The following is a 23,172-nucleotide window of genomic DNA, read 5'->3' as shown; positions in this document are numbered from 1 at the left end:
AGTCTGGGGAGGGACTGTTGCCCTGTAAGAGAATGCATAAAATGAGCTTACCCAGCCAACTGAGCTATTGCGGTTCTGTCTCCCTCCCTCTTCCACTCGGCTCCATCCTGTACATGCTCTTTTTCTTTCTACCTCACTGAAATACTCCTCTCTCACCCTGTTTCTCATCCCTATCTAAGTAAATCCACTGTCAAAGACATTATGTTAGTATGTAGTTTACTGTCATTTTATTTTTCAGCTTGTGTGTTTTATGTCCATCTCCGTTGTGACTGTTTAGTTTGAAATTATAAACTCTTAAGAGGCTAGGGTTCATCTGCTGGCAGTTGTATCTAACCTAGAAAAGTGGAGACCCTTCTGGTTTATGATTCATCTTTGTACCCTCCTGTAATGATCTTGCAAGGTGGTAATGCTGATCTGCGGTCTCATTCTCGTTTTTACAGCAGTATCTTCAAGTGGGTTCCTATTCCACTGACACAGTGTTTAATGCATGTGCCGCTGTTTCCGCCAGCACTAATAATTCATCACAGTTCAGTAGTCCCAGTCTGGATTGAGAGAAGCCTGTCTTTGATCCAAGAAGGCTCTTGCTGAAACTCATTCTTGCGTTTTGAAAATGTCTGCTCAAAGCTCAGGCCTGATTTGAAATGAAGATCTGTGGAAGTCTGACAGGATCACAGATTGGTTTTAATAACTGAGGCTTTTGAACAGTGCACTTTGCCACCGAGAGAAGAGGGGAAGGAGATGTGCTTCCATGCTTCATATAACTCTTTCAGCCCGATCTGACTCGGGCCCTGTGGGAGAATAGCTTTACAGATACTAGCTTGGCATGGCACTGGAAACAGTGGTTGGTGACACCAGGAGGAATGAACAGTGGCACAGCAGAGCTCTTTATTCACATTTTGTTAACACATTGGCAAAAATCGGGGGGGGGGGAGGGGGGAGAGGTTCCTTTACTTAGCAGAGAAAATTGACACTGTGTGATGCCAAGTGCAGTACAGGTACAGTTTAAAATAACAGAGTGCCTATAGTAATGACAGTACTTAAATAGCACTGTGCGTTGTGTGAGTGCTATGTAATTGTTAACTGGTTAATCTTCTCCATGTGAGACTAGTAATACATGTGCTTGGTTTCTATCTGCTTTATTTCTGTCTGGATGATCAAGGTGACAAAGGGGACTGAATAGAAGAAATAAAGGAAACTTTACAGATTGTGTCACTAATCTGTAACAGACACTAACTGTAACACTTCTAACCCTGAAACTGTGGCTGGAGCTGGGGTGCTGTCTTTGAAGTAAAAGTTGTTGTAGTTCAGTGAAACAATGCAGCGTGATGGACCAGAACCGTTTAATTTTCGCGATGTTTTTTCCTCAAAAAAGAAAAAAATGTGGGTGTATGTGGGGAGGAGGAGGCATTGCACCTCTAGAACAAGGGATTTCCTGATCCAAAGATACTTGTAATTAGTAATGAGTAGATTTCTTTTGTTCTGCTTTAGGCAATTACCCATATTGTTTTCTAAGAGCAGTGAGCAGGACTGTGTATGTCCCTGTCCTCAGTAAAGCAGGCTGCTCTCACAGGCCAGTTGGTGCAGGAGAAGAGCATCTGTGGTCTCCACTCTCAATGCGTTTGGCTATTAGAGAGATACTAGCTCTCCTAATCTTTTTAGATTTTCTTCTAGCGAAAACTGAATTTTGGTTCTTTCTGTTGTTCCCTTGATTTACCCTAGGCATTCAGGTTTCTCTTCAAACATTAATATAGTTGTACAGAGATTTTCTTAGACTTGAAATGTATTTCTGCTTACTGGAGGGAGAAAGCTGGTCTTCAGAGTCCTGAAACTAGGACCTTGTTTAGAAGTCAAGAGAGTTGCGAGTGTGTGAAATGCAATTGCGTTGTTATCTAACACATCATCTTGCTGATAGCTTAGGTGTGTTTTCATGTTTACCTGTGGAAAATTGTTAAATTCTTGTTATGGGACAAAGGATGAAAATTCGTGTTTAACTCCCTCCTGCAATAAGTTAGTATGAGAATGCTGCAAAGTGCAGGGAGTGCTGTTCTGCTCCCTGCACAAAGATTGCAGCCTCAGGTCAAATTCTGTTTCCAGATCTCTCAGTCACTCATACTGTGGGCTTCCAAGATGTGTTCTCGTGCATATAGTCTGGGCAAAGATGTATAGCTCATTTGACAGTGAAGGAAATGTTGTTTTAGAATTTTCTCTTTCACTTGAATCAACTCCATAAAACTTAAAAACACAAACCCAACCAACCAACCAACCAAAAAAACCTGGGTGTATGTGCATGAAATCATCTCTGTGCTATTGAGAGTTAAAGAAGCAGTACAGTGGTGTTCAGTTGTCCATAATGCAGAGATACTAGTTTCCTAATGGAGAACAACAAGGTTCTCGTGGTTTGGAATAGGAAATCCTGGTATCTCTCTCTGGAAGTTTTCCCTGTTAGCTTGATGCCTGCTGCTAACTAGCTGGCTCACAAGGACGCTTGCAGGCAGCTGGAGAGTCTGTGCATGTCTATAGGCACTAGAGGGAATTTGTACCAGGTACTGAAATCAACTGCCTGGTTACATTTTTTTTTTTTTTTCTCCTTGATTCTTCTGTTGCGTAGGGCTTTTTTTTAAAGAATGTAAGGTCTCTGAAACATAATCTTTGCAGTTTATAGTGGTACAGTATCTACTACAAAGAGCAATGAGTAATTAATTATTTGATTACAAGTTTCAGAAAACAAATGTGATGTGAACAGGTTCGTCCAAACAAATAGCAGAGAATGGCAAGAGAATGAATGTTGTAGCCATTCATCTCTGTTGAATTATAAACTATTTATCTTCTTGGTTAAACTGAATGAATAAATGATTTCCTAATGCTTTTCCCAAAACACTTTTTCTTAGTAAAATACCCTCTCCATAGTGCTCATTCGTTGTCTGCATGCAGAAGTAGACTACAGGATTATTTCCTATATATGGAAAGAGAGTTGCTCCACTACAATTTTTAATTTTGTGTTTCATGTTTGGCATTTGTTGCTATGAAGCTTACTGAACTGTTACATTTATAGTCTTTCCAAGAGCAGATGGCTGTTCATATCAGACTCTGTATTTTAAAATAGCATTTAAAAATTGCATTTGAATTCTGGTAAAATCCTTCTTTAACTATTTGGTGACTTTTTAGGTTAGTGAAACAGTGCCAAAATAGCCAATTGTGCAGTTGTCTTACTGTGCAGATCTAGTTCAGGTGCCCCTCTGGAAAATAATCATTACCCTAAGAGAAAAATCTGGAAAAGTTGTTGTCTAATGTTATTTCTTGAAATTGATACCTCTTTTATTTCTATTATTTCATGGCAACTATAGCATTAGTGAGGCTCTCAGCAGTATATGCTTGGCACAGGTTGGCCTGGAATACTTGTGGATTGGCTGTGGGAAGATTAGAGTCAAACCTAATGCCAGAGCAACTCGAGATACTTTGCCTAATGTTACAGGACAACAAATTGAGAGTTTACAGTTTGATGAGTTGTAGCTCCTTGAGGGAAGGGGAAGAAATTTTTCACCTTCCATACTGTTTACTAAGACTATAACTGCTTTTTATTTCTTCATATTCGTGCTTGGCAATAGTGTTGATAATCGGCTAGCTGTGCTTGTAGAAAAGTGATCCTATCATATGAAATAGCCTCCATGGTATGCAGGTACATCGGTATAAGTGCCGAGAATGTTTACTGTTATGCTGGCCCTTTCTGAGCAGGTTTTGTCCTGATTTTATTCCTGTTCTGATTCCTAAAGGATCTTATTTGAGCAGCTGTCCACAGAGCTCATTTTCTTTGAGCTTTAAAAGGCAGGTTGATTTGGTGTGTTTGTGTGGTTGTAATCTTGTTCTGTCATTACCTATTTACTCATTATGGCTTTTGGAGCAGATACTCCCAGGCCTCTGTGTTTATCTTTCTCCCTGTGTGTATTTCAATAAAAATGTCATTATTTGAAATCATTGATGCTGCTGGTTAAAGATACTGAATTCCTTCATCTGTTGTCCTGTAAAATGATCCATTAAAGATAAAACTGCAGACATTCGATAAAGGTTCTTTCCTAGGAACAAGGAGCTCTCTGATCCATGAGCAATCTTATCTCCAGAGCCAGCGTTTGTGTTTTTGATGCAAAGGAGTCACAGCAAAAGGGGACAAGTGAGGGAGGCCAGTGGTTTTCCTTTCCAAATGGTGATCTTGAGAAGCGAAATTGGGTGTTTAAAGCAAATTCACTGTTGGATAACCTCTGAAATGGATGAGAAGAAGAGAGGGTATCGAGCTGACAGTGATCATGCTATTGATGAAGGAGCAATCCATTAATTTTGTTGATACGTCTTTTTTTCAAACAGGCTGCAAAACTAGCTTAAAAAATAAAAGTGAAAAAATTACTGTGGTTGCTCTGAGCTTTACTTTGACAGTGCTAGAAGGTATTGTATTATAACTATTTCACCCCATAGTAAAATTAGACCTCAGGAGCAGGGTATGAACCTTGATTTTTTGCAGATGAGGGGCTACTTGGTATGTGGTGGTGGCCTGTAGTGGCTTCTATTGGGTAATATATGTTCTTGATGGACTAAAGAGTTTACTTTGGAGGCATCGCTGCTGTCACTGGGACTAAAGATGTTGAAGGTCAGCGTTCAGATTATGCCTTTATGGACACATTTTGTCTTACAGAGATTGAAATAACAGCTTTTTATTCTGCTTGTAACCACTGAGAGTAGGTTGGCATTTGAATCTTCAGAGGGTCAATATTCTTGGCACAACTAAATCTGCTTCAAAGACAGATAACTAACCCCCAGCTTGACACATGGTCTTAGGCACTTTAAATGTGCTGTTCTCTTTTAGTTTCTATTCCTTATTTCAGTAATTATAGCATGTTAAACTGTGTGGGCCCTGTTTGGCCAGACCTTGTGCAGACACTGTGAAATTAGCTTTCCTGCCTTCTAACATGAGTCAGACCGCAGTGACATTTCCAGAGCCTTGCAGTTGAACCTCCTGCCCATGGTGTGCAATCTCCAGTAGAGGAGGGATGCATGAGATTCAGTAATCTAATCACTGCTTAATTCCTCTGAGTTGTTGCAAGGAGAGGCTGAGTTGCTGACCTGTGGGGAGCAATGGAGGCAAGGTGCTGTACCTGTCAAAAACTGTGCACGTGTGTGTCACAACTGTAGCAAGGAAAGGTCTTGGAAGCTTGGAGGGAAGGCTGAACTAGGGGAAGGGGTGGTGCTCTGCAAAAACCAATGGATTGCTTCAGGTGCAAACAGTTTCTCTTAAAGGGAGCGAAACCGGTGGAGAGAGCATGAGAGTGGGCTGAAGATTGCCTGAGGCAGCAGTGCTTTGTTGTGGATAACATTTTTAATAGCTTTCAGTGGCCAAGAATAGGACAAAATTAAATTGTCTTCCCTCTCCACCCTCTACCGAAGAGGCAGTCTTGAGAGCAGGATCTAAGCTAGACTGGAAAGTCCCTGAGGAATGCTAGAAACAGTGTCATTGCAGTAGCGAGTTCGCTGTTATGTCATCTTGTAGTGGCTTCTGAGCTGGTCCTTGTATCCCAGGATGGCCTGTCTGTTCTTTTTTACTGACACACTCATTTAATTCTTAACTCACAAGACATTTACTTATTTATTTTCATTGTTCCTGATAATAATTCTAAGCCATTAGAGGGGAAAATTGTATTCAAAAATGCTGTTTCACACTTTATTTGTTTGATGATTTAGAGCGATAGAAAATAGCACATTTGCTAGCTTTTATAGTCTGATAATTATCCACATCCATCAAGCCATTCCAGGAGAATAAACAAAACACCAAGAAAATTACACTATTAATGACATCCTTTATGGCAAATAGGAAGGCTCTTTCTTTTGTATTAAGGATAAAAAGGGGACCGTCCAGTTAAACTTATTCATTGTCAACGAAAGCAGGCTCCCACTTTATGGAAATGCTAATCTGAGAAATTTGTAGCTTTGGGGCAAAGAACTTCTGGTCTGTGATCCTGCAGCTTGGTAGTTAAAATCAGAATCCATTTTTTTCAGGATACACTAGAACTCTTGAAAATTACCCTGAAGTAGTTATGAGATATGCTAGAATTAGATTTTGTGAAACTACTTTGGAAGTTGAAAATAGTAAGTTGTAGATTTCTCCGAGCGATACTTATCTGCTTCAGGGGCCTTTTTGCTCCTGTTTTAGTAAAAAGACTAGAAAGAGGTAATTTAGAATGATCAGTATATTACTTACAGATTGTTGACCTCAGGGTAAGGTGACATTTGAGTCATATAGTTATAATTTCTTTATTTTGAGACTTTTTCTTTCCTTCATGAGAATCTTGTGTTCTCTGGCAAAAATAGCAAAACAGGTTATTCATGCTATAATCCAAAAAATTGAGTGGTGGGTTTTCGGGATAGATTTGGCACTCTGCTTCAGTCAACTACTGAAAGGCTGCCTCGTGAAAGTGCTAACTAGGGTACAGTCTCCTCTTTTGTTTGCAAGCCCAAGGTTTTCTGGGAGTTTGCTACTCCTCCAAACAGTTGCTCGTTTAGTGCTGATGATGGAGACTTAGCTGAACCTCGCTGAAGCAGGAGGGACAGATTATGCTCTTGAGGCAGTGACTCAGGTTAGCGGTTTTTGACACTTGTTTCTCGTTGGCTGCTGCTGCTCTCTTCTCTGAAGCAGTAGTTGTCTATAAAAAGCTCGTTCTTACTGAAGGCTATTAGAATAGTTTATACATCACTTCTTAGTTTTGTGGCTGTTTGCGATGATGGAAAATCCTTGCCCCTTCTTCTGCTGTGGTTTAAAGGAGCATCCTTCCAAGGCTGAGTCAAAGTTAGGCCTGTTTTATTCCTCGTTCAGTTCCATGCAGGCAATGGGATGTCACAAAACTGCTCCTGTTAACCCGAGTGAAGTATCGGGTAGTTGTCAGGCTGACATTTTCTTCTAGTTATAGCCCAGGACGAGGTCTTTCATGGATATTGTGGTCTGTTTTGGCCAACTGGTCTAAAAATCCCAGGGTTTTTTGCTTGTTCTCTGGTGCTTTTTCTTCTCACGTCTCCCATGGTGGAATACACTTATGCTGTGATCTAAATGGGACAGACAAGGGAAGTAGTTTTACATGCATTCTGGTGGATTTGGGTGTTTTTAAGATTTTGATAGGATTTTGGCAGGGAGTGTTTGTTTCAGAGCAAACCAACTACCTTTAGTATTGGGGCTGAGATACTAAAGGAAGAAAAAACGTTACTATTTGGTTAAAACAAGAGCCTGAAATATTCAAAATGATGCATGTAGAAAAGGAAATCTATATTGTAAATGCTTTACCATGCATAGTTTTAGCACCTGTCTCTGGAATTAAAGATACTTTGCTGTTGATCCAAGCCCCAACCTGTGGGCACAAGAGGGACAGTAACGAATCACACTGAATGACAGCGTTCTGTCAGCTCCTTCTATCAAGGATTTTGTCCCCAATAAGTGTCTGGCCATTCTTCATAGTGAAAGCAGGAGGATGATACCATAAGGTCGTACACAAAAGCCAGCCCTTTATGGATGTTTATATGTTCAATTACAGTACTCCTTTGATCGCAGCAATTTCTAATCTTTCCATGTCACCTCTGTTGTTATTCTACCTTATAATCAATCATTTTGTGTCTGATCACATAGACTAGCTAGCTCAATCCGTGCCATCCTTGCAGGAGCCTTCTGTTTCCCTCGCTGGTCTTAAATAGGATCCCAAATTCTTTCTTTCTTGCCTGTGTCTATATAAGCCAGTCAGATTTGTGAGTGTATCTTAAAGCAGAATCTGGCTAACTTTTAATGCTCTTCTGGAGTTAATTTTGTGAATTCCCGAGAATGAATCTGTAGAGAGATACAGGCTTTACTTTTTAAAAGATTGGTCCAAACAAAAGTTGACTTTTAAAATAGGAACCAGCTGTTACTCTGTGAGTCTGTTCTGTGGTAGGGTATTTTGACTAGTATATTATTACATATAGTTCTTTCTTATAAGCTGGAAATTCCTCCTGTCTTGCTGGTGCCTATCCAAGCAAGTCCTTTTTCTTTGCCTCTCCACAGAGCATTCTTTAAAACTCAGCTTGACTTCCTGCAGTCTGCAGTTTCAGATAACACAATAACCATGTTCCAATGTATTAAACTTTTAACATCCTCCAGATTCAATTAATCTTATCTTTACAACTCCCAATTACAGGCACTAATTAAGTGAAGGTTGCATTGTAGACTGGGGATATTACATTAATCATCAGCAGCCTTGTAGCCATAAATTAGTTCTTTCCCAGTCCTTCAGCATTTTTCCCAGAAGGAATGGAATGTCTCATTTCCCTGTTTTAAGGGACATTAATCCCACAAAGGAGCTTTGGATCGGGATTAGTTTTATCACATTTATGTAAGTGATGAATGGTCTTTGTAAAACGAAAGCTACTGGCTTTGTCCAAGACAAATGAAATTGAATTTTTTTTTGATAATTATGCAATTTAAAGCACTGTCAAACTTTGGTCAGAGAATGTTGGGAGCACATTACTATATTTATTATTTTATAAGATTAGGTGCTACATAGTGTTTTCCTTTAGATTTTTTTTAAGCCATCAGTTTAAATCGGCTTAACATCTAAATCTTGAAGCATCCTATGTATGATTTCTTTCCTTTGTTATCCTTTCTAACCTGCCAGATCACAATAGGTATATTTACTTTGATTTTTTAGACAACAAGAATATGGGAAGTGACTCTTATGTATTTTTCCTTACATTGTAGATAAACTTTTGACTTTTAAATTGAGAAGTTGAGCAGGGGGACTGGCTGAAAGTCCTCTAAAATTGGCTGTATTTTGAGAGATTCTACCATAAGCAGAGCAATACTATTTACCTGTTGTGACTGTCTGGTTGCCTGCTACAATAACCTATTTTTGGCTTGTTATAATGAGAGGTGGTGATTTTTGGCATCTTTATTGAAAATAACAAAGCGTTCTTCGTTATTTATGCTGGTCACAAGTTAAGAATAGTAATAAATGTCACTCTCACAAATAACACTTTGCAATATTTTATGTGATTTTGACCAAAAATAGCATCAGAGCCACATATAATGTAAAAAATAATTTTGTAACATTACAAAATTCCACTGATGATATCATGTGTCATCATGTTAAAACAGTTGCCTCATTATATCTTGAACCTGCAAAATCCTGAACACCTCATTTTTACCTTTGTGAATACTGAGCTAGTATAACTCTAGAGCAGTAAGGTGAGTAACAATTTATGAAAAAGAAGCACAGTCATTTGAAACTTTTCTCGTCTCTATTTAAAAAAAAAGGTCAGACATAGCACCTCTTCTGTAATCATCAGGAGCATTTTTGCCTTTTTTTTGTTTGTTTATTTCTAATGTCTTTCTGTTAAAGCGTATTCAAGTGTCTAAATTGCTTATAGGAAAACAACATTCATCTTTTATCGCTGACTTTCTGAAGAGAGCTGAATATGTATTCAGCAGTTGTGAGATGTTACATGCACAGAGGAGCACAGCGGAAGGCTTCTGAGTGGTGGCAATGACCAGACTTAATTTTTTTTGTAACTTAGTGCATCATCAGTTCATGTGACAGAACTGTTTTAGAAACAGAACTCAGTTGCCATTTTCTGATGATCACGGGAAAACATCTCGATTAGAATTTTGCGTGACTTTAGGCGGTTGATTGTTTTTCCTGAATTACATTCCATACTTTGCACTAGTAAAACAACCTAATAGTTACCTAGTAGCTTAATTCTTTCAGTTTCACATCAGATGATATAATCCACTACTGCTTTGGCTGTTGCGAGGAATATTTACTGTTTTTTTTTTTTTTTTTTTTTTTGAATAAACCCCAAAAGATCTACGCAGATTTTTCTTTGAAAGAGTTTATCTTCATTCTCTTTAGATATATCAACATACATAACTCCTCCTTCTCATCTTTTCAACTTGTCTAAAATTTCTACGTGTTAATCTTCAGCACAGCCTCATAGTTTCATTTTGCAGATATCTTTCCTGCAGAAAATAAGTCTGCTGTTTCCTTTATGGATTTATTTCTAGGTTTTCCAGTGCGCTGTATCATCACTTTGTCATCTCAGTTCTTCTTCTACTTTGTGAAGTCCTGTGTGAAGTCAGTGATGTTGCTGAAAAAATAATTGCAAGAAAATAACACATATGATGTAAAAAATCAAAGGATTTTGATTAAAATACTAGCTTTCTTCCATATGTTATTTTCATTGTTCATGTATTATAGATAAGTTCTAGGCTTCTAAAATTTTGGTTTGTATTTCCAGCCATTTGTTGCAAGTGTGCTGTTCTGAAAGCTATTACCACACTTGTTCCTACCCTTTTAAAAATGTCTTTCACTGTTTTTAGGTTGAAATTTGATTTTATTTTTCTTATGTATGAACTTTTTCCTAGGTATGCCATACCTCCAGAACATGGCAAGAGATTGGAACGACTGGCAAAAGGTAAGCTTAGCTTCCTCCTTTGCTAGTGATGTTTGGACAAATACATGGGTACGTCCTTAGTGAAACAGGAAGCATTTGAAAGGAGAATCCCACCCTTGATTGTAAATGGACTTGTAAAGAACTGATGTTTAACGGGCTGTTATAATTTACTCTTGCAAGAACTGTGAGATCCGTCTGCATTAGCATAATAGCTTCAGAGTTGGAAACCTTGTCATCGTGTCAGAAGAGCTGTAAACACTTCCTACCAGGGCAGCTGTTTTCTCAAAGCCTCAGTCTGCTGACAGACCAAGGCCCTGTTGAAAATTGATGGAAAAAACTTTAATCTTGAGGCTTTGAGACTAAACTCTTCCATTGTCTAGGAAATTAATTTACTAAGAGAGACATCCTGTTTTTCCAATGTAGTACATGGTTTGTCACAGTGAGAACTCTATTGATCCTGTTGTGTGGATTGCAGTTCGTGGGGTCTTTGTGATACCCCCTCCCCACATACACACATACTCTGCTGGGAAAAGATGTTGTAGAGAGTATTCTTGCATCCTGCATTAGAAATGTTACATATGCAGTATTAGTATTGATCACTTTGACACATCTTAACTAGAAAAGTGCTTACAAATTCACTAGCAGAGTATTCAGGGAGAACGGTTAGTGGAGTTCAGTTCGATGCGCAACAGTGCATGTTTTCAGTGACTTTTCTTTTATTCTAGCCTCATTCTCTTTCCTCTTAACAGTATGATAAAGTTCTTTTTAAAATAAGAGAGTTAAAGCAGGGCTAGCTCTAGCTGTTGACAAGCCTCCACCACTCGTCAAGCTGTTTGTAAATTTTTGGCCTTACAGAGTGCCAGCCTCAGCTGCTGAATACCTCGGGTGCATGTTCTTGCCTGGCTCCCTGCCAAGGGCACACTGTAAGCTGCCACCCAACCTCAGTGAGAGCAGGGAGCACAGAGTTCAGCGCTCCCTCTTTGGCACTTGTGCTGATTTCCAGTTGGTAATGCTGGAAGCTTCAGGGAAGATGATTGACTGCAGAAATACGTATTTTTTTAATTTGTTGATGCTGTGTTAGTTTTTGTTGTTGTTGCTATTTCCATGCACTTGCAAATGTTCTAAGAGCTGCCCAGCTAAAAAAAGCTCCTGCCCCAGAATAATTAACTCAAAATCTACATGTTTCATCTTCAGTGAGGCATACTTCAATGCTCTAAATCTGTTGTTGAAGTTAGTGCAGCAGAAGCAGGTAAGAAAATCTGGAAAACTGTATTCTGGTGCAAAACAAAAATGTTCAGATGCAATTCTTGCAGAAGGTAGACAGATTCATCGTACTAAAATTTCTTGGTGACCGGCTGACATTCCATTGACTGTTTCATACTTCAGTAGAAAGGGGGAGAGTGTTAAAGGGAGCAATTGATTGTGCAGAATAAATGTAGAAGAAATGGATAAAAACTTCCTAGGGCATGACAGTGTTGTTTTCCTGGGCACTAAAAGCCATGAACACTAAATACAATAATACTGAAAATTACTGCTTGAAAGTGCTGCATGTACTACTGCAGGTCAGTACAGCTTAGATGAGCCATTTTTCAGGTTTTATAAAAGTTACCATTTCATCTATTAAAAAGTCTGTAAATTCAAACAATGCACATTATATAAAACCTGGAATATCACACCAGATTCAAAGCAGGGCAATGTTGCATAAATCTCTGTCTGTTCATCACCTATTTCTACTGCTGGTTCAGTTTTGATTCTTATTCATGATTGGCAATGTGGAAACCAGAGCAAATTCACAATGATCTGGTCTTTATTTTGAGCCTTATTTTTCTTTTTGCTCTGTAGCTTATGGAAGTTGGAAGTGGGAGGTGTTTTGAGATGGCAGTGAAGCAGTATCACTTCTTAGGCATTCTCCCTATCCTGTGCATCAATGGTCTATACTGTAAAGAAGTTCAGTATGGAGAAATGAGTGTGCAATTAATATGGAAAATGAATAGCTGAGCTGCAAATGGGCTCACTGGGAGAGTTGTGGAGCCCATGGAGAGAGTGTTAATGTGTTGCCATGTTATTGGTGCTAATCACTTAAAATGTGCTTCTTTATTAGTAGCTTTAATGAGAGCCACTTAAACTGTGCATTAAAAAGAGGAACTGCAGAGAGAGATGACAGACTGGGTAGCAGGCAGTCATAATTTTAATTGAAAAGCTTTTAGTAAAAAAAGTACAAGAAAACCAGGAATCCAGTAATCCATTGCACTTTTTGATACCCCTTCCATTATGTCCCATCAATTAGTTTTGTTTTCAGAGCTTGGGTTATTTTTTTCCCAAATGGTGGTGGTTTTTTTAATCCCTGCAACCTGTAATTTGTTGATTGAATCACCTACTTGGAGTGGAATGTGTGGTCTTGAACATAGCGCAGTTATGTTGGTAAGTCTAAGAAGATAAAGGGCAGGAAAACAGATATGACAGATCTCAGTACTGTTATTTTAGGGAGAAAAGTAATGAGACAGCTGAACTGATTTAATAGCCAAAAGGCGAAGTCTCTCTTTTTCCCCTGCTCCTGGCTGTGCATGAGTTTTTCCCTGGGTTTTTGCAACACTGCTGAGCTGAATCAACCTAGTAAATGGTCCAAAAGTTACTAACTTTTTTCGTTAGGTTAGTTTTTGGATGGTTTATCCAGTTAAATTAGCTCAATGAGGAGTTTGAACACTAGAGCAAGTGTAAGGGGAGTTATGGTGGAAGAGTTCTTGCTTGTTTGCAAAGAACAGCTAGACTGACTCTGCTTTATTCCCCACCAGAGTTCCTTTGGGGTGTTTGCATAGAAACTAGCATAAAATGGTCATTTTTGTTCTGCAGTATAAAATGTGGAGGAGAAGAACCGAGCATGTTAAAATGTGTCTGGCTGATGTTTTGGGTAGAGAAGTACTAACATCCAATTTTTAGCTCAATTTTAGTATTATTAATTATTATGACTTTTTTTAATGACTCAGTTTGGATCTTGTGGCTGTGTTTGAACTTGCACTTCGTAATGTTAAGAGATGCTGTCTGAGTGGGCTCATACTGTCTGCCAGACTCATGAGTGACTGCTATGGCCAGGGAATGAGTGTTCCTCTTGCTGTATTACAGTGTAATGGAAGTGGATATGTTTTGTTTAATTTCTTTAATTTATTTTAATTTCTTTCTTCAGGCTGTACATAACAGTGTGTGCTTTTTTTCCTTTTCTTTCTTTCTTTCTTTCTTTAGAGTGATAATATAGGGCAGAATGGTTCAGAATCTTACGGGTTGTCTGTCTTTCCCAGGAATAAGAGAATAAGAGAGTGCCAGGTTCTGTTTCTTGCTTTGCCAGGGTTTTACTGAGATTTTGGCCAAGTTACTTATTCCCAGATGCATAAGAAGATTTAGCTGCTAAACCTCAAGTTAAATGGAATTTGTACTTAGGTGCCTCAGTGTGTAAGTTTTTGTCTCAACATTAGTGTAATACCTTAAAGAGAGGTGTCCTAATTACTGATGTCTTCAGTTATATATTTACTGCTTTATTCTGTATGAAGTATTTAGGTAGATTTTCATTTAGTTAGCTTGTCTCTGATTAAATAATAATGGGATATAATATTCGTGTAGTGATGTTCCTCTTTTTAATGTGTCTACAGGATTTTTTCCAGGAAGCTCTCAGGGATGCGATGCTTTCCTCCGTCACAAGATGACCCTTATTTCGCCCTCAATCTTGAAGAAGTACGGCATTCCTTTTGACCGGGTACGTGCAAAGATGCTTTGGAGACGCTGACAAGTTGTTGAAGTGCACAACACACTGCACCCATCTTAAAGAAACAGTTCAGTGCAAGCAGCTGGGAATTGCCTGATTTCTAAATGCATTATGATGCTGAATGCATCTTATCAGTTTAAACTCAGTAGCTGCCTTTAAATGAGGATTTGTGGTTTGACTAAGCCACTTTGTTTTAAAAGTACTTTTTAAAGTTTGCTAGAACTAACTAAAGCCTTGTTAGTTTGCCGGTCAGGAAGTGTCTCCAGTTAGAGAAAGGTGAACTGTAATAGAGGTGCCATGACTTACCAGTAGGCAGCATAACTCATTGATGATTCTTGGAATACAGACTTAAGTTTTTGTGCCAGATGCTATATGAACCAGAAGTGAGAGTTAGACGTGCGGATTCTCTGCTGCGTAAGCGTTCTTTCTAGACTAAACTTTGCCGGTAAGGATCCATGAATCCCTTGAGTCCTTTTACTTGAAACGCAGGGTCATATTTATTTGGTATGATTGCTTTAATATGCTTATTCTTAAAAGTTTTCTGTCAAGAAGTAAATCTCCTCAGCCAAACATGCTTACTGAGGATTTAGTATCTGTGCAGAATTGGTCAGACTATTACTGCTACTGTTCGTTATCTGTGCGCAGAGCTCTTGTCCTGCCAGAACGGTTAAGGGCAATGTTTGAAGGTGTGACTCCGCCTGGGCAAGGGGTAAGAAAAGGTGGATTGAGGCTGAAGTAGCAGAGCTCTAACTCCAGGGCAGTGTGTCAAAGAATGCTGGATTCAGACCAATTTGGTCGTTCCCCATCTCTTTTGCACCATCAGCTCTAGACATTACGGCAATCTTTTTCTAAATAAGAACTCTGCTTTTTTTAAAGCATGGTTTTGCTAGAGTTAGTGCACCTGAGACAAAAATCTAGCACCTATTTGATAAGCCTAGTGATTCTTTGAGATGGAAATAAAAGATCTTGGCTCTTTTATAGCATAAAAACCATGAATTCATTCAATTTACTGCTCCAGAGACTGTTTCATTTTTCCTAGTGGAGGGCTGTGATGAATGAAATTTGAAGTGTGATCATCTGGCTTGTCAGATGAGCTTTCTGTCAGTGCAAGGGAGACTTGCATGAAGCAATGTGGTGCTTATGGTTCAACATCAGCAGCTAGACTTGGCCTAGTTTGCACATGATGGTTGATATTAAATTGTTCATAAAGAACAACAAACCGTGTTTCTTGTAAATCTGTCTGTGGAACCTGATTCCCAAGTATGAAAACATGGCTATCTGCTGCGCGTGACTAATAATGAAATACCTTATTGTGGGATTTATTTATAATTTTGGGGTAAGGATATTCACTTTACAAATTTGGGGAGAGTAGACGGGTGGATTAGAGTATGATAGTGATAGCTGATATGTAGCCATCCCTCTTGGGAACGACTTTTGGTAGACAGTTAAAATGTTCTCTGTCCCAACCACATTCAGAAAAAGAGTACAGAACCTGTAGCCAGAGTGATCTTCTGAAAATCTGTCTGTACCGTATCCTTATTTAATGACCTGAATGGGACTTAAATGGTAAAGTAAAGAGAGTTTTGCCTCTGCTTCCTTCTGTTTCTGTATCGGTTGAATGCTGTGTCTTGTCACTTCTTGTGGTGTTTTCCCTATGAAGTTGTGCAGCCAGAAGCTATAGGGGATATAATAATTTCATGAACAGAGCCTAAAAAGTGATCCCTGCTTATCTAAAGGTGATGCTGAAAATACTAGTAAAAAGGAGCCTGTTTGTACATACTAGGCATTCTAAGTGAGGTTTGCTCTGCGATCCTCCAGTGACATGTTCCTCCTGCAGGATGGAGGAGGGTAGGAATTGGGAATTAAGTTCTGGCTCTTCATTCAAGCAGCGTATTTGGGCAGTACTCTTATCTCTCAGTTCAGAACGTAAAGGAAACCTTAAAACAATGTTTGTGCAAGACTCCAAATGTTTGAATTTTGTAGATAGGCATATCTAGGCAGTGTGATATATTGTTATGTATTTGCTTCTCCATGTATCTGAGGAAAGTCGCATTGACTAGTAATTATATACTAAGTGATTTCTGATCAATAACTAAGCCAGAGTAGCAAAAGGGTTTGTAAAATGGCAGTAGAGGAGGAAAGCTTTTCTTCCAAATTTATCCTAAGTCAGCTTAGTTAGCCTATATAATAATAGAGATAGCACACAAATGGCTTGAATTAGGGTGCTTTTAAATTAGTTGCCTGGTAAAGAGAGTTTTCTGCTTAGCTAGGCTTCCCACTATGAACCCTTTGATTTGTGATATGAGGGTTAGTTGCAGATTCCTGCCTAGTATTTCTTCCATACTAAGTATGCATAGAAACTCTTAAAATAAGGGCTACCTACCCTGAGCTAAGAACTGGATGTTGTCTCAGAATTTTTTTCAAAAACAGAAGACACCAGTGTATGGTTAGAGAAGAATATTATTTTCAAAACCAAACTTCTTTTTTTTTAAAGAAAGGGAGATTATTAGCATCTTAACAAAGAAATGTAACTCCTAATCCTGCCTTTCAGAAAGTGTGGGGGGAAATTATGCTTTCTGTGATAGCTGCTTTCCTCTCTATGGCACTCTCTGGAAGGATGTTTTAAATGTAAAAGGGAGGAGACCACTATAGTCTGAGCAGTCTGTATCTGAATAACTCCTGTCCTGAAATAGGAGCTTTTGAAGGAAGATCACTGTTGTTCAGGGACAGTGAACATGGGTCATTTCCTTTAGAAACAGAGACAGGACCCCTTCATCTATATTCTTGGCAGACTTCGATGAAGTGAATAGGCACACATTTATAAATCTCTGTAATGGTATTTACTTCTGGAAAAAAGAAAGGCAGATCAATACTAGGGCTTTTTAATAATTAAAAATGTGTATTTTTGTAATCTCCTATTGATTTCTCAATTTATTCTGCAAGAGCTTGGAGAAGTCAGTAAATTTAGGGCTTTCTCCATGAGTGGCAGTTTGTGCTGGCTTTCCTTCAATAGTTATTACTTTTCTGCATGGCCTATCCATCATCTTGAGTGCTTTCTAATTTATTGTAGGGATAATGTTGACAGCAGTGACATGGAGGACATACACTGTGGGCTTGAAATGAAGACACCAGGATGTAGATTTCCTGACAGAAACATAATCTTCCCGTCTTCTGAAGTTAGCAATCTCCCTCTCTGCTTTGATTTATGGAAGAGCTGGGTGGGAGAATGCTCCTCGAAGCTGGGCGCAGGCCAGGCTTCAGGATTTCTCATCCAGAGGTACCGCAAGAGCTTCTTGCGTTATGATACAAGCTTTTATTCTTTCTCCTGCTAATGTTCATAGCACTGGCAAGTTTAGGTGCTGGTCTGGCCTAGTGGGTGAGCTTCTGTTAATTTACCTTTTGTTAGTCGGACCCATTCTTGTGTTAAGAGTCTTAAGTTCTTTGAATTCACTGTAGGCTATAACTGGCTCTGCTGTGAGTTACTGCTGATGGGAAATAATCCAAGTGTGGTTGCTTGTCACGTGACTGCTTGTTATAAAAGATCTGTCAGCACTTCTGGGTTAAAAAAAGACTGTGAAAGAGGCAAAATTTGACTTCACCCTATCTGTAAAAGGGAGGTGCTATCATGTGCTTTTGTAAGCTGGAGACCTGGAACTGGAAGGATTGCTATAAGAGCACTATGTCACTGCCAGTTATTTTTATGATATGTGCTAATACTCTAACAGTTAGATTCCTTTTTTTTCCCCAACATCATCTCCTCTTCATAAGTTTTAAAAAGAGGCTTTTTTAGAAGAGGCAGGAATTGATTAGCTTGTGATTACAGCTATCTGTGGAGTTTTTAAACTTCTTAAACCTCCTTATGTGAATAAGGTCCATAGTGCTTATTGCTACTTTAATTCCTCTTAAATAGACAAACAGTGGGCTGTAAGTTTTAGGTTATCTGATTTACAGGTGAACAAACAGGAATAAGACTTAATATATAAGGACTGGGAAGTGCACACAGTGAAAGGTAGAAAGAGAGTGTGTCTTTGGGAGGGAAATCTAATCTAACATGGTGGTGGGAATACACATTTGGATTTACCATTAGCTAAAATAATAATGATCTAAAGATTGCTTGGTCTTTTGGGATGCTACAGCCTGGGACCCTGTTTGTAAACGCAGCCCGTGGGTCGGAGGAGGATTCAGACCTTTTGACTCTGCCATCCTTTGTACTGTCTTTTTTCCATAACAGAATTACTTCAGTATTTCTGCAATTACAAGGAATTGATCTTACTTTAGCTAAGACTTGACAATGTCTTTTCAGTGAATTTTGTTGTTGTTTTTTAATAGGTCTCTGTTCTCAAACTGCTATGTCAGCTTATCTGTGGGGTATCTCTTCCTATTATCTTTTCTTTTTTTTCTTTTTTTTTTCCAGATCACACAGGAAGCTGGAGAATTTATGATTACATTTCCTTATGGTTACCATGCTGGCTTCAATCACGGCTTCAACTGTGCTGAGTCTACCAACTTTGCCACTTTGCGGTGGATTGACTATGGAAAAATGGCAACCCAAGTAGGTGTTTGTTTGGATGAGGAGTTGCTTAAAACCACTAACTGGTTAAATACAAATGTGCAAATGGGAGACTTGCCTTTTAGAACAAAACTGAAAATGCCATTGCTCTGAGAACGTGCTCTCTCGGTGAGTGATGGCAACTGAAGTCATATATTTGAGTTTGTTCTGGAATTAAAAGAGCAGTAAGAAAAATCTAAAACTTCAGGAGGCCTCAGATCGGTTTTACATGTCTTAAATTTAAAACCAGTTAAGAGAAGCTGATTCGAAAATTTTTGAAATCGTGTTCGTCTTCTGTGACCTTGTATACCAGATTTATCTGTAGCAAATGGTCATGGTTATACACTCCAGAAAATGAGGTTTATCATGTAAATTCTGACAGACCCTTAACTACAGCAGTGCCAGCAGGCACCACTCTAATATTAAAAGCAATTTTAGACTCAGCCATGTGTTCACAAACAAGTGACATTTGGGAAGTGCAGTTTTAGATTGAGCCTCCATGCTTACATTGTTAAGCAGCGTAGCGTGAAATTACTGAACAAGCAGCATAGAGAGCTCTGAGCAAATCTGAGGAGAGAAAGTTGAAGTGTGGAAGGAGACGCCCAATTTATTTCCATTGCACTCAGTGACACTTGTCTGTTCACAGATTCCCTTTTAATATTACCTAAACCACGCATTGCATACATGTTAATTAACCCTTTAAGGCATAAACCTTAGTAGCAGATTGCAGGTGAGGTATGAAGGCAAAAGGTTTGCTTAAATCTCATTTTAGGTTAAACAGGCGCTTAATGACTGTGTACGCACAAGCTGCCTGCACATTTGCAGAAACGGAATTTATGGAAAGAGAAATTCTGGAATATGTGATTTTATTTTTTCTTTTTTTCTTGTTAGCCACCTCAGGTTTACTAAACTTAAAAAATGGCTATATTGATTTCTCTGCTCTCAGGCACAATTAGATTATACTTGCCTATATCAGAACAGTGTTTATTCATGTCATATTTTCATTTATAAAGTTCTTAGAGAGTTCTTGGAAATTCTTGGCTGGATGGCACACTGCAAGTACATGCTGTTATTTCATTGGATCTAATTGCCTTCCCTCAGGTTAGCAATAGGGTTATCTTGTCATACTGATACTCAGGAAATTGAGGACAAGACAAGGTTCAAAATTAGCCAGTTGTGATGTTGTCCTGAACATTATTCTGGGGATTAAATTTGGATTGTGCTCTACCCAAACTTATGAGTACAATGATATATGTCAATGGCAGAGAGTGAGAGAGCGCTCACATAGGAAAGGTAATGGCTTAACTTAGAAAAACCTTAGAAAAAATTGCTATTTGCCTGCTGGATAAATGAAATGTTCTGTCAACCACAATGGAACCTGCCTAGACTGTAAAAATACATTATAACCGAAGTGAAGTTTAACGATCAGCTTCTTAGAAACTGGTTCTGCTATAGTTGTAGGACAAGCATCAGCGTTAGCAGAAAATCAGCGCTTCAGCAATGGCTGCAGAGTTGTACAAGGAACTAATTGCAGATAAACGTGCCTTGCAAACCTATGGCAGGGCTGAGCAGATGCTTAAAAATTCAACTGGAAATTGATTTAGCGAGCACTCAAGTGAATAAACTAGTTCTTCTGCTCAGTTTAAAGCTGTTTAAGAACTCAGTGGAAAGGTTTTGGAGTATCTTTCAGAGCTGCTTAGGAGAGTTGGTATACAGGACCTGGAAGGATGTGATTTTGTGTATTATGGTAATCTAGGGAGTGGTAACAAATTTCATATCTTTAGATGTGAGTTGTAACTATGTCTGACAAGTAGCCTGTTACCCTGTAAGTGTCCTGACCAAAAGGACTCTTTTAGCTAAGCACAGAGAGAATGCACAGAGAGAATACACAGAGATGAATTTGTGTCTTCATTGGTGTCAGATGTCTGCTGTATCTGTTTAGCATGTCCCAGGCTCAGGTGGGAAATCTGATAGCTGATGTTTTTTGGTTTATAGGCTACCACAAATGTTCCACAGAATTCTCTGACTTTTTTGCTTAGGTTTGCCCTGGTCTTGTTTCAGCTTTTTAGTCGTAACAGGGGCTTGCCTCTTAAGTCTGATTTGCTCATCTTTCTGGTAATTGCTTCTCTAGCCTCAATGCTAAATACTGGTATGTGATGGACAAAATTTGTGTTATCTCTCATGATGTCAGTAAATCCTCAGTTCTGGTTGCTCTCTGTTCTTAGTAAAAGTCAATCTCTCAAGATTGAGAGGAAGGGTATAACATTCTCCTTTTACTTCATGTCTCTAATTATATCGTGGTGTACCACTGGGAAATAGCTATCTTGCCTACAGCTGGAGATCGTGCCCGGAAGTATAAGAATTAACAGCTCTTTAACTGTTATCCCGTTTACTGTCAATGTAAATGCCTCCATCTGTCCTCAAGGAACCTTGTGTTGCAGCTGACTTCTTTCCATCAAGGTGACTTTGAGACCAACCACAGTTTGCCAGTTCTGCTTAATCTATGGGAAAAGCTGTATCTGAATAGCACATCTGGCAGTTACTTGCCTGTGAGTGGGAGTGAGACCTTCAGCTAATCTTACGGCGCCCATAGATGATCCTGTGGTGCTATCACTAGGTCTTTCCAAATACTTGATGGTAATTCATTTCAACACTCCTTGCTATGATGCATAGGAAGATCAAACTCTGGCAGGGAATGCTGTTTTTAAGGTAGTCCTGTCTGACTAATGCATGTGTCAATCTATTACATTGTGCCAAGTAAAAATAGATTTGGAAGAAATGAGTTGAAGGGTTTTTCTTAGCGTTTGGGGCTGGCACCCTATTTCAAGAGTCAGTCCGTAATCTGAATTTTCTGCATTAGACCTTATCATTACTGATTTAAAGAATTCAGTTGAACAGAGATGGTTTTAATTTCGTATGCTGTAGTTAGTGTTTACCTGCAAAAGCTGAGCCTAAAAAATAAATATTTTGTTTCCTACTTCCATCACTGGAGTTCTTCAGGCATTAGTCTTCCATCCTTTTTCATGTTGTTTTTCTGTTTTATTGTCAAAGAAGGCCTGATGAATGGAGACAGGGAATTTTCATTCCCTACTATTAGTTTTTCATTTTGCTTTTCATTTTACAGTTCTTTCCGCATTGCTGCTGCTTTGTTTCACTCTGATTTTGAAACTTCTTGGATGCACCCATCAATAGACTCCTGGGAGGATCTTGTTTAGTCGAATACATAGCCGATAAAGTCAAGTGTTTTAGTGAAGTGTCCCTACTGAAGTCAAAGTGGCCTATAAGTCGTCTTCTATTCAAAAAGGCATTTTCAGAATGTGTAATTTTGTGAGAACTGTAGGTCTACCTCACAGGTCGGCTTTTCTATTTCTTTTGCAAACTGGACTGGAAATAAGTGGATAGGAGGGGAACAATTTCTTGCACTTTGTATTAATAGCAGGTACTCCTGAGCAATAATATCTGTGTTTACTATATTTTCCTACCTTCATTTTATCTCCTGTTTACTTCAGAGATAGTGCTGGAATTATTTATCTCAATATAAAATGGGGTCAGGTTGTCCTGCCTACCCAAAATCCTGCATTTTGTTATGAAATAAGTAGCCTGCATCTCATCCCAGCTGAGACCTCTGCTCCAATGCCGCTCAGTCCCTTTCTGCTGCTTAGTCATTTCTCTGGGGAGGAGGGGAAGGTGATAACTCTTCTGCTTTTCCCCCCACCCTGGGTTTTACAGGTATATAAAGGTGTCTTCAAGAAAGGTGCCTTTTAGATGTCAGAGTGTGTCTTTTATATAGCTTATTGCTTCTGAACCCTCTGCTGCCTTTTTTTTCCCCCTACATGTTTTATTGGAATAATGTATCTCAAACTTACATTTTAAGTATTTGTAATTTAAAGGTTGTCTGGCATATAATTTTGCTTGTAAATTTGACGCTGTTTTTTATTCTTCAGATGCTAGTAGGTTTTCTCTTAAAAGATGTGCTTATTTTCTGAGAAATAAAGTTCATGACATTTTGGCAGAAACTGTTTGATAGTACTGTAAAATTTTTCTGTCAATAGGGGAAATCAGATTTTTTTTATTATTATTATTACTCTGTATGTATAGCTGGACTAACTCTAATCAGACACCTTTAAAACTTAGGCTACTTAAAAAAATGAAATTAAAATAATAATAATAAAAAAAATCTTTGTAGTATGGAATAGCACTTCCATAGTTTCTTTCTGTAAGATGGATTCCAGACTCAGCGTTGCAGAGTTGGTACGTGGCGTGCCCCTTCCAGATGTGCTGCCCTTGAAAACGGGCCACCTGAGCCACTGTCATTTCAAATCCAGAGTGTAATTATGAACCGTTCAGGACCTGATTCACCAAGCAAATAGGCTGTTTCTGTGTCTGGGCAGGCAGGCAGCTGGGGGCAGCAATGTCCTAGCGC

At 38.9% G+C, this 23,172-nt stretch overlaps 1 protein-coding gene across 3 annotated transcripts in view; it reads left to right on the top strand.

Annotated features, from left to right (window-relative positions):
* KDM4B (lysine demethylase 4B) overlaps positions 1 to 23,172 on the top strand; it is a 93,818-nt gene that overhangs the window by 26,838 nt on the left and 43,808 nt on the right. For 2 of the 3 annotated variants that reach the window (XM_062596111.1, XM_062596107.1), the window contains exons 6-8: positions 10,418 to 10,467; positions 14,088 to 14,191; positions 18,615 to 18,752. In XM_062596111.1, coding sequence (XP_062452095.1) covers positions 10,418 to 10,467; positions 14,088 to 14,191; positions 18,615 to 18,752 — 292 coding nt within the window. Of the gene's footprint in view, positions 1 to 10,417; positions 10,468 to 14,087; positions 14,192 to 18,614; positions 18,753 to 23,172 lie in introns of those variants that run through there. The other variant, XM_062596110.1, reaches the window with a different exon arrangement.

Source organism: Rhea pennata, chromosome 27 (assembly GCF_028389875.1).
Source record: "Rhea pennata isolate bPtePen1 chromosome 27, bPtePen1.pri, whole genome shotgun sequence".
NCBI lineage: Eukaryota > Metazoa > Chordata > Aves > Rheiformes > Rheidae > Rhea > Rhea pennata.
The sequence above is the reverse complement of the archived record's forward strand: the minus strand, read 5'-3'. Positions and strand labels throughout refer to the sequence as shown.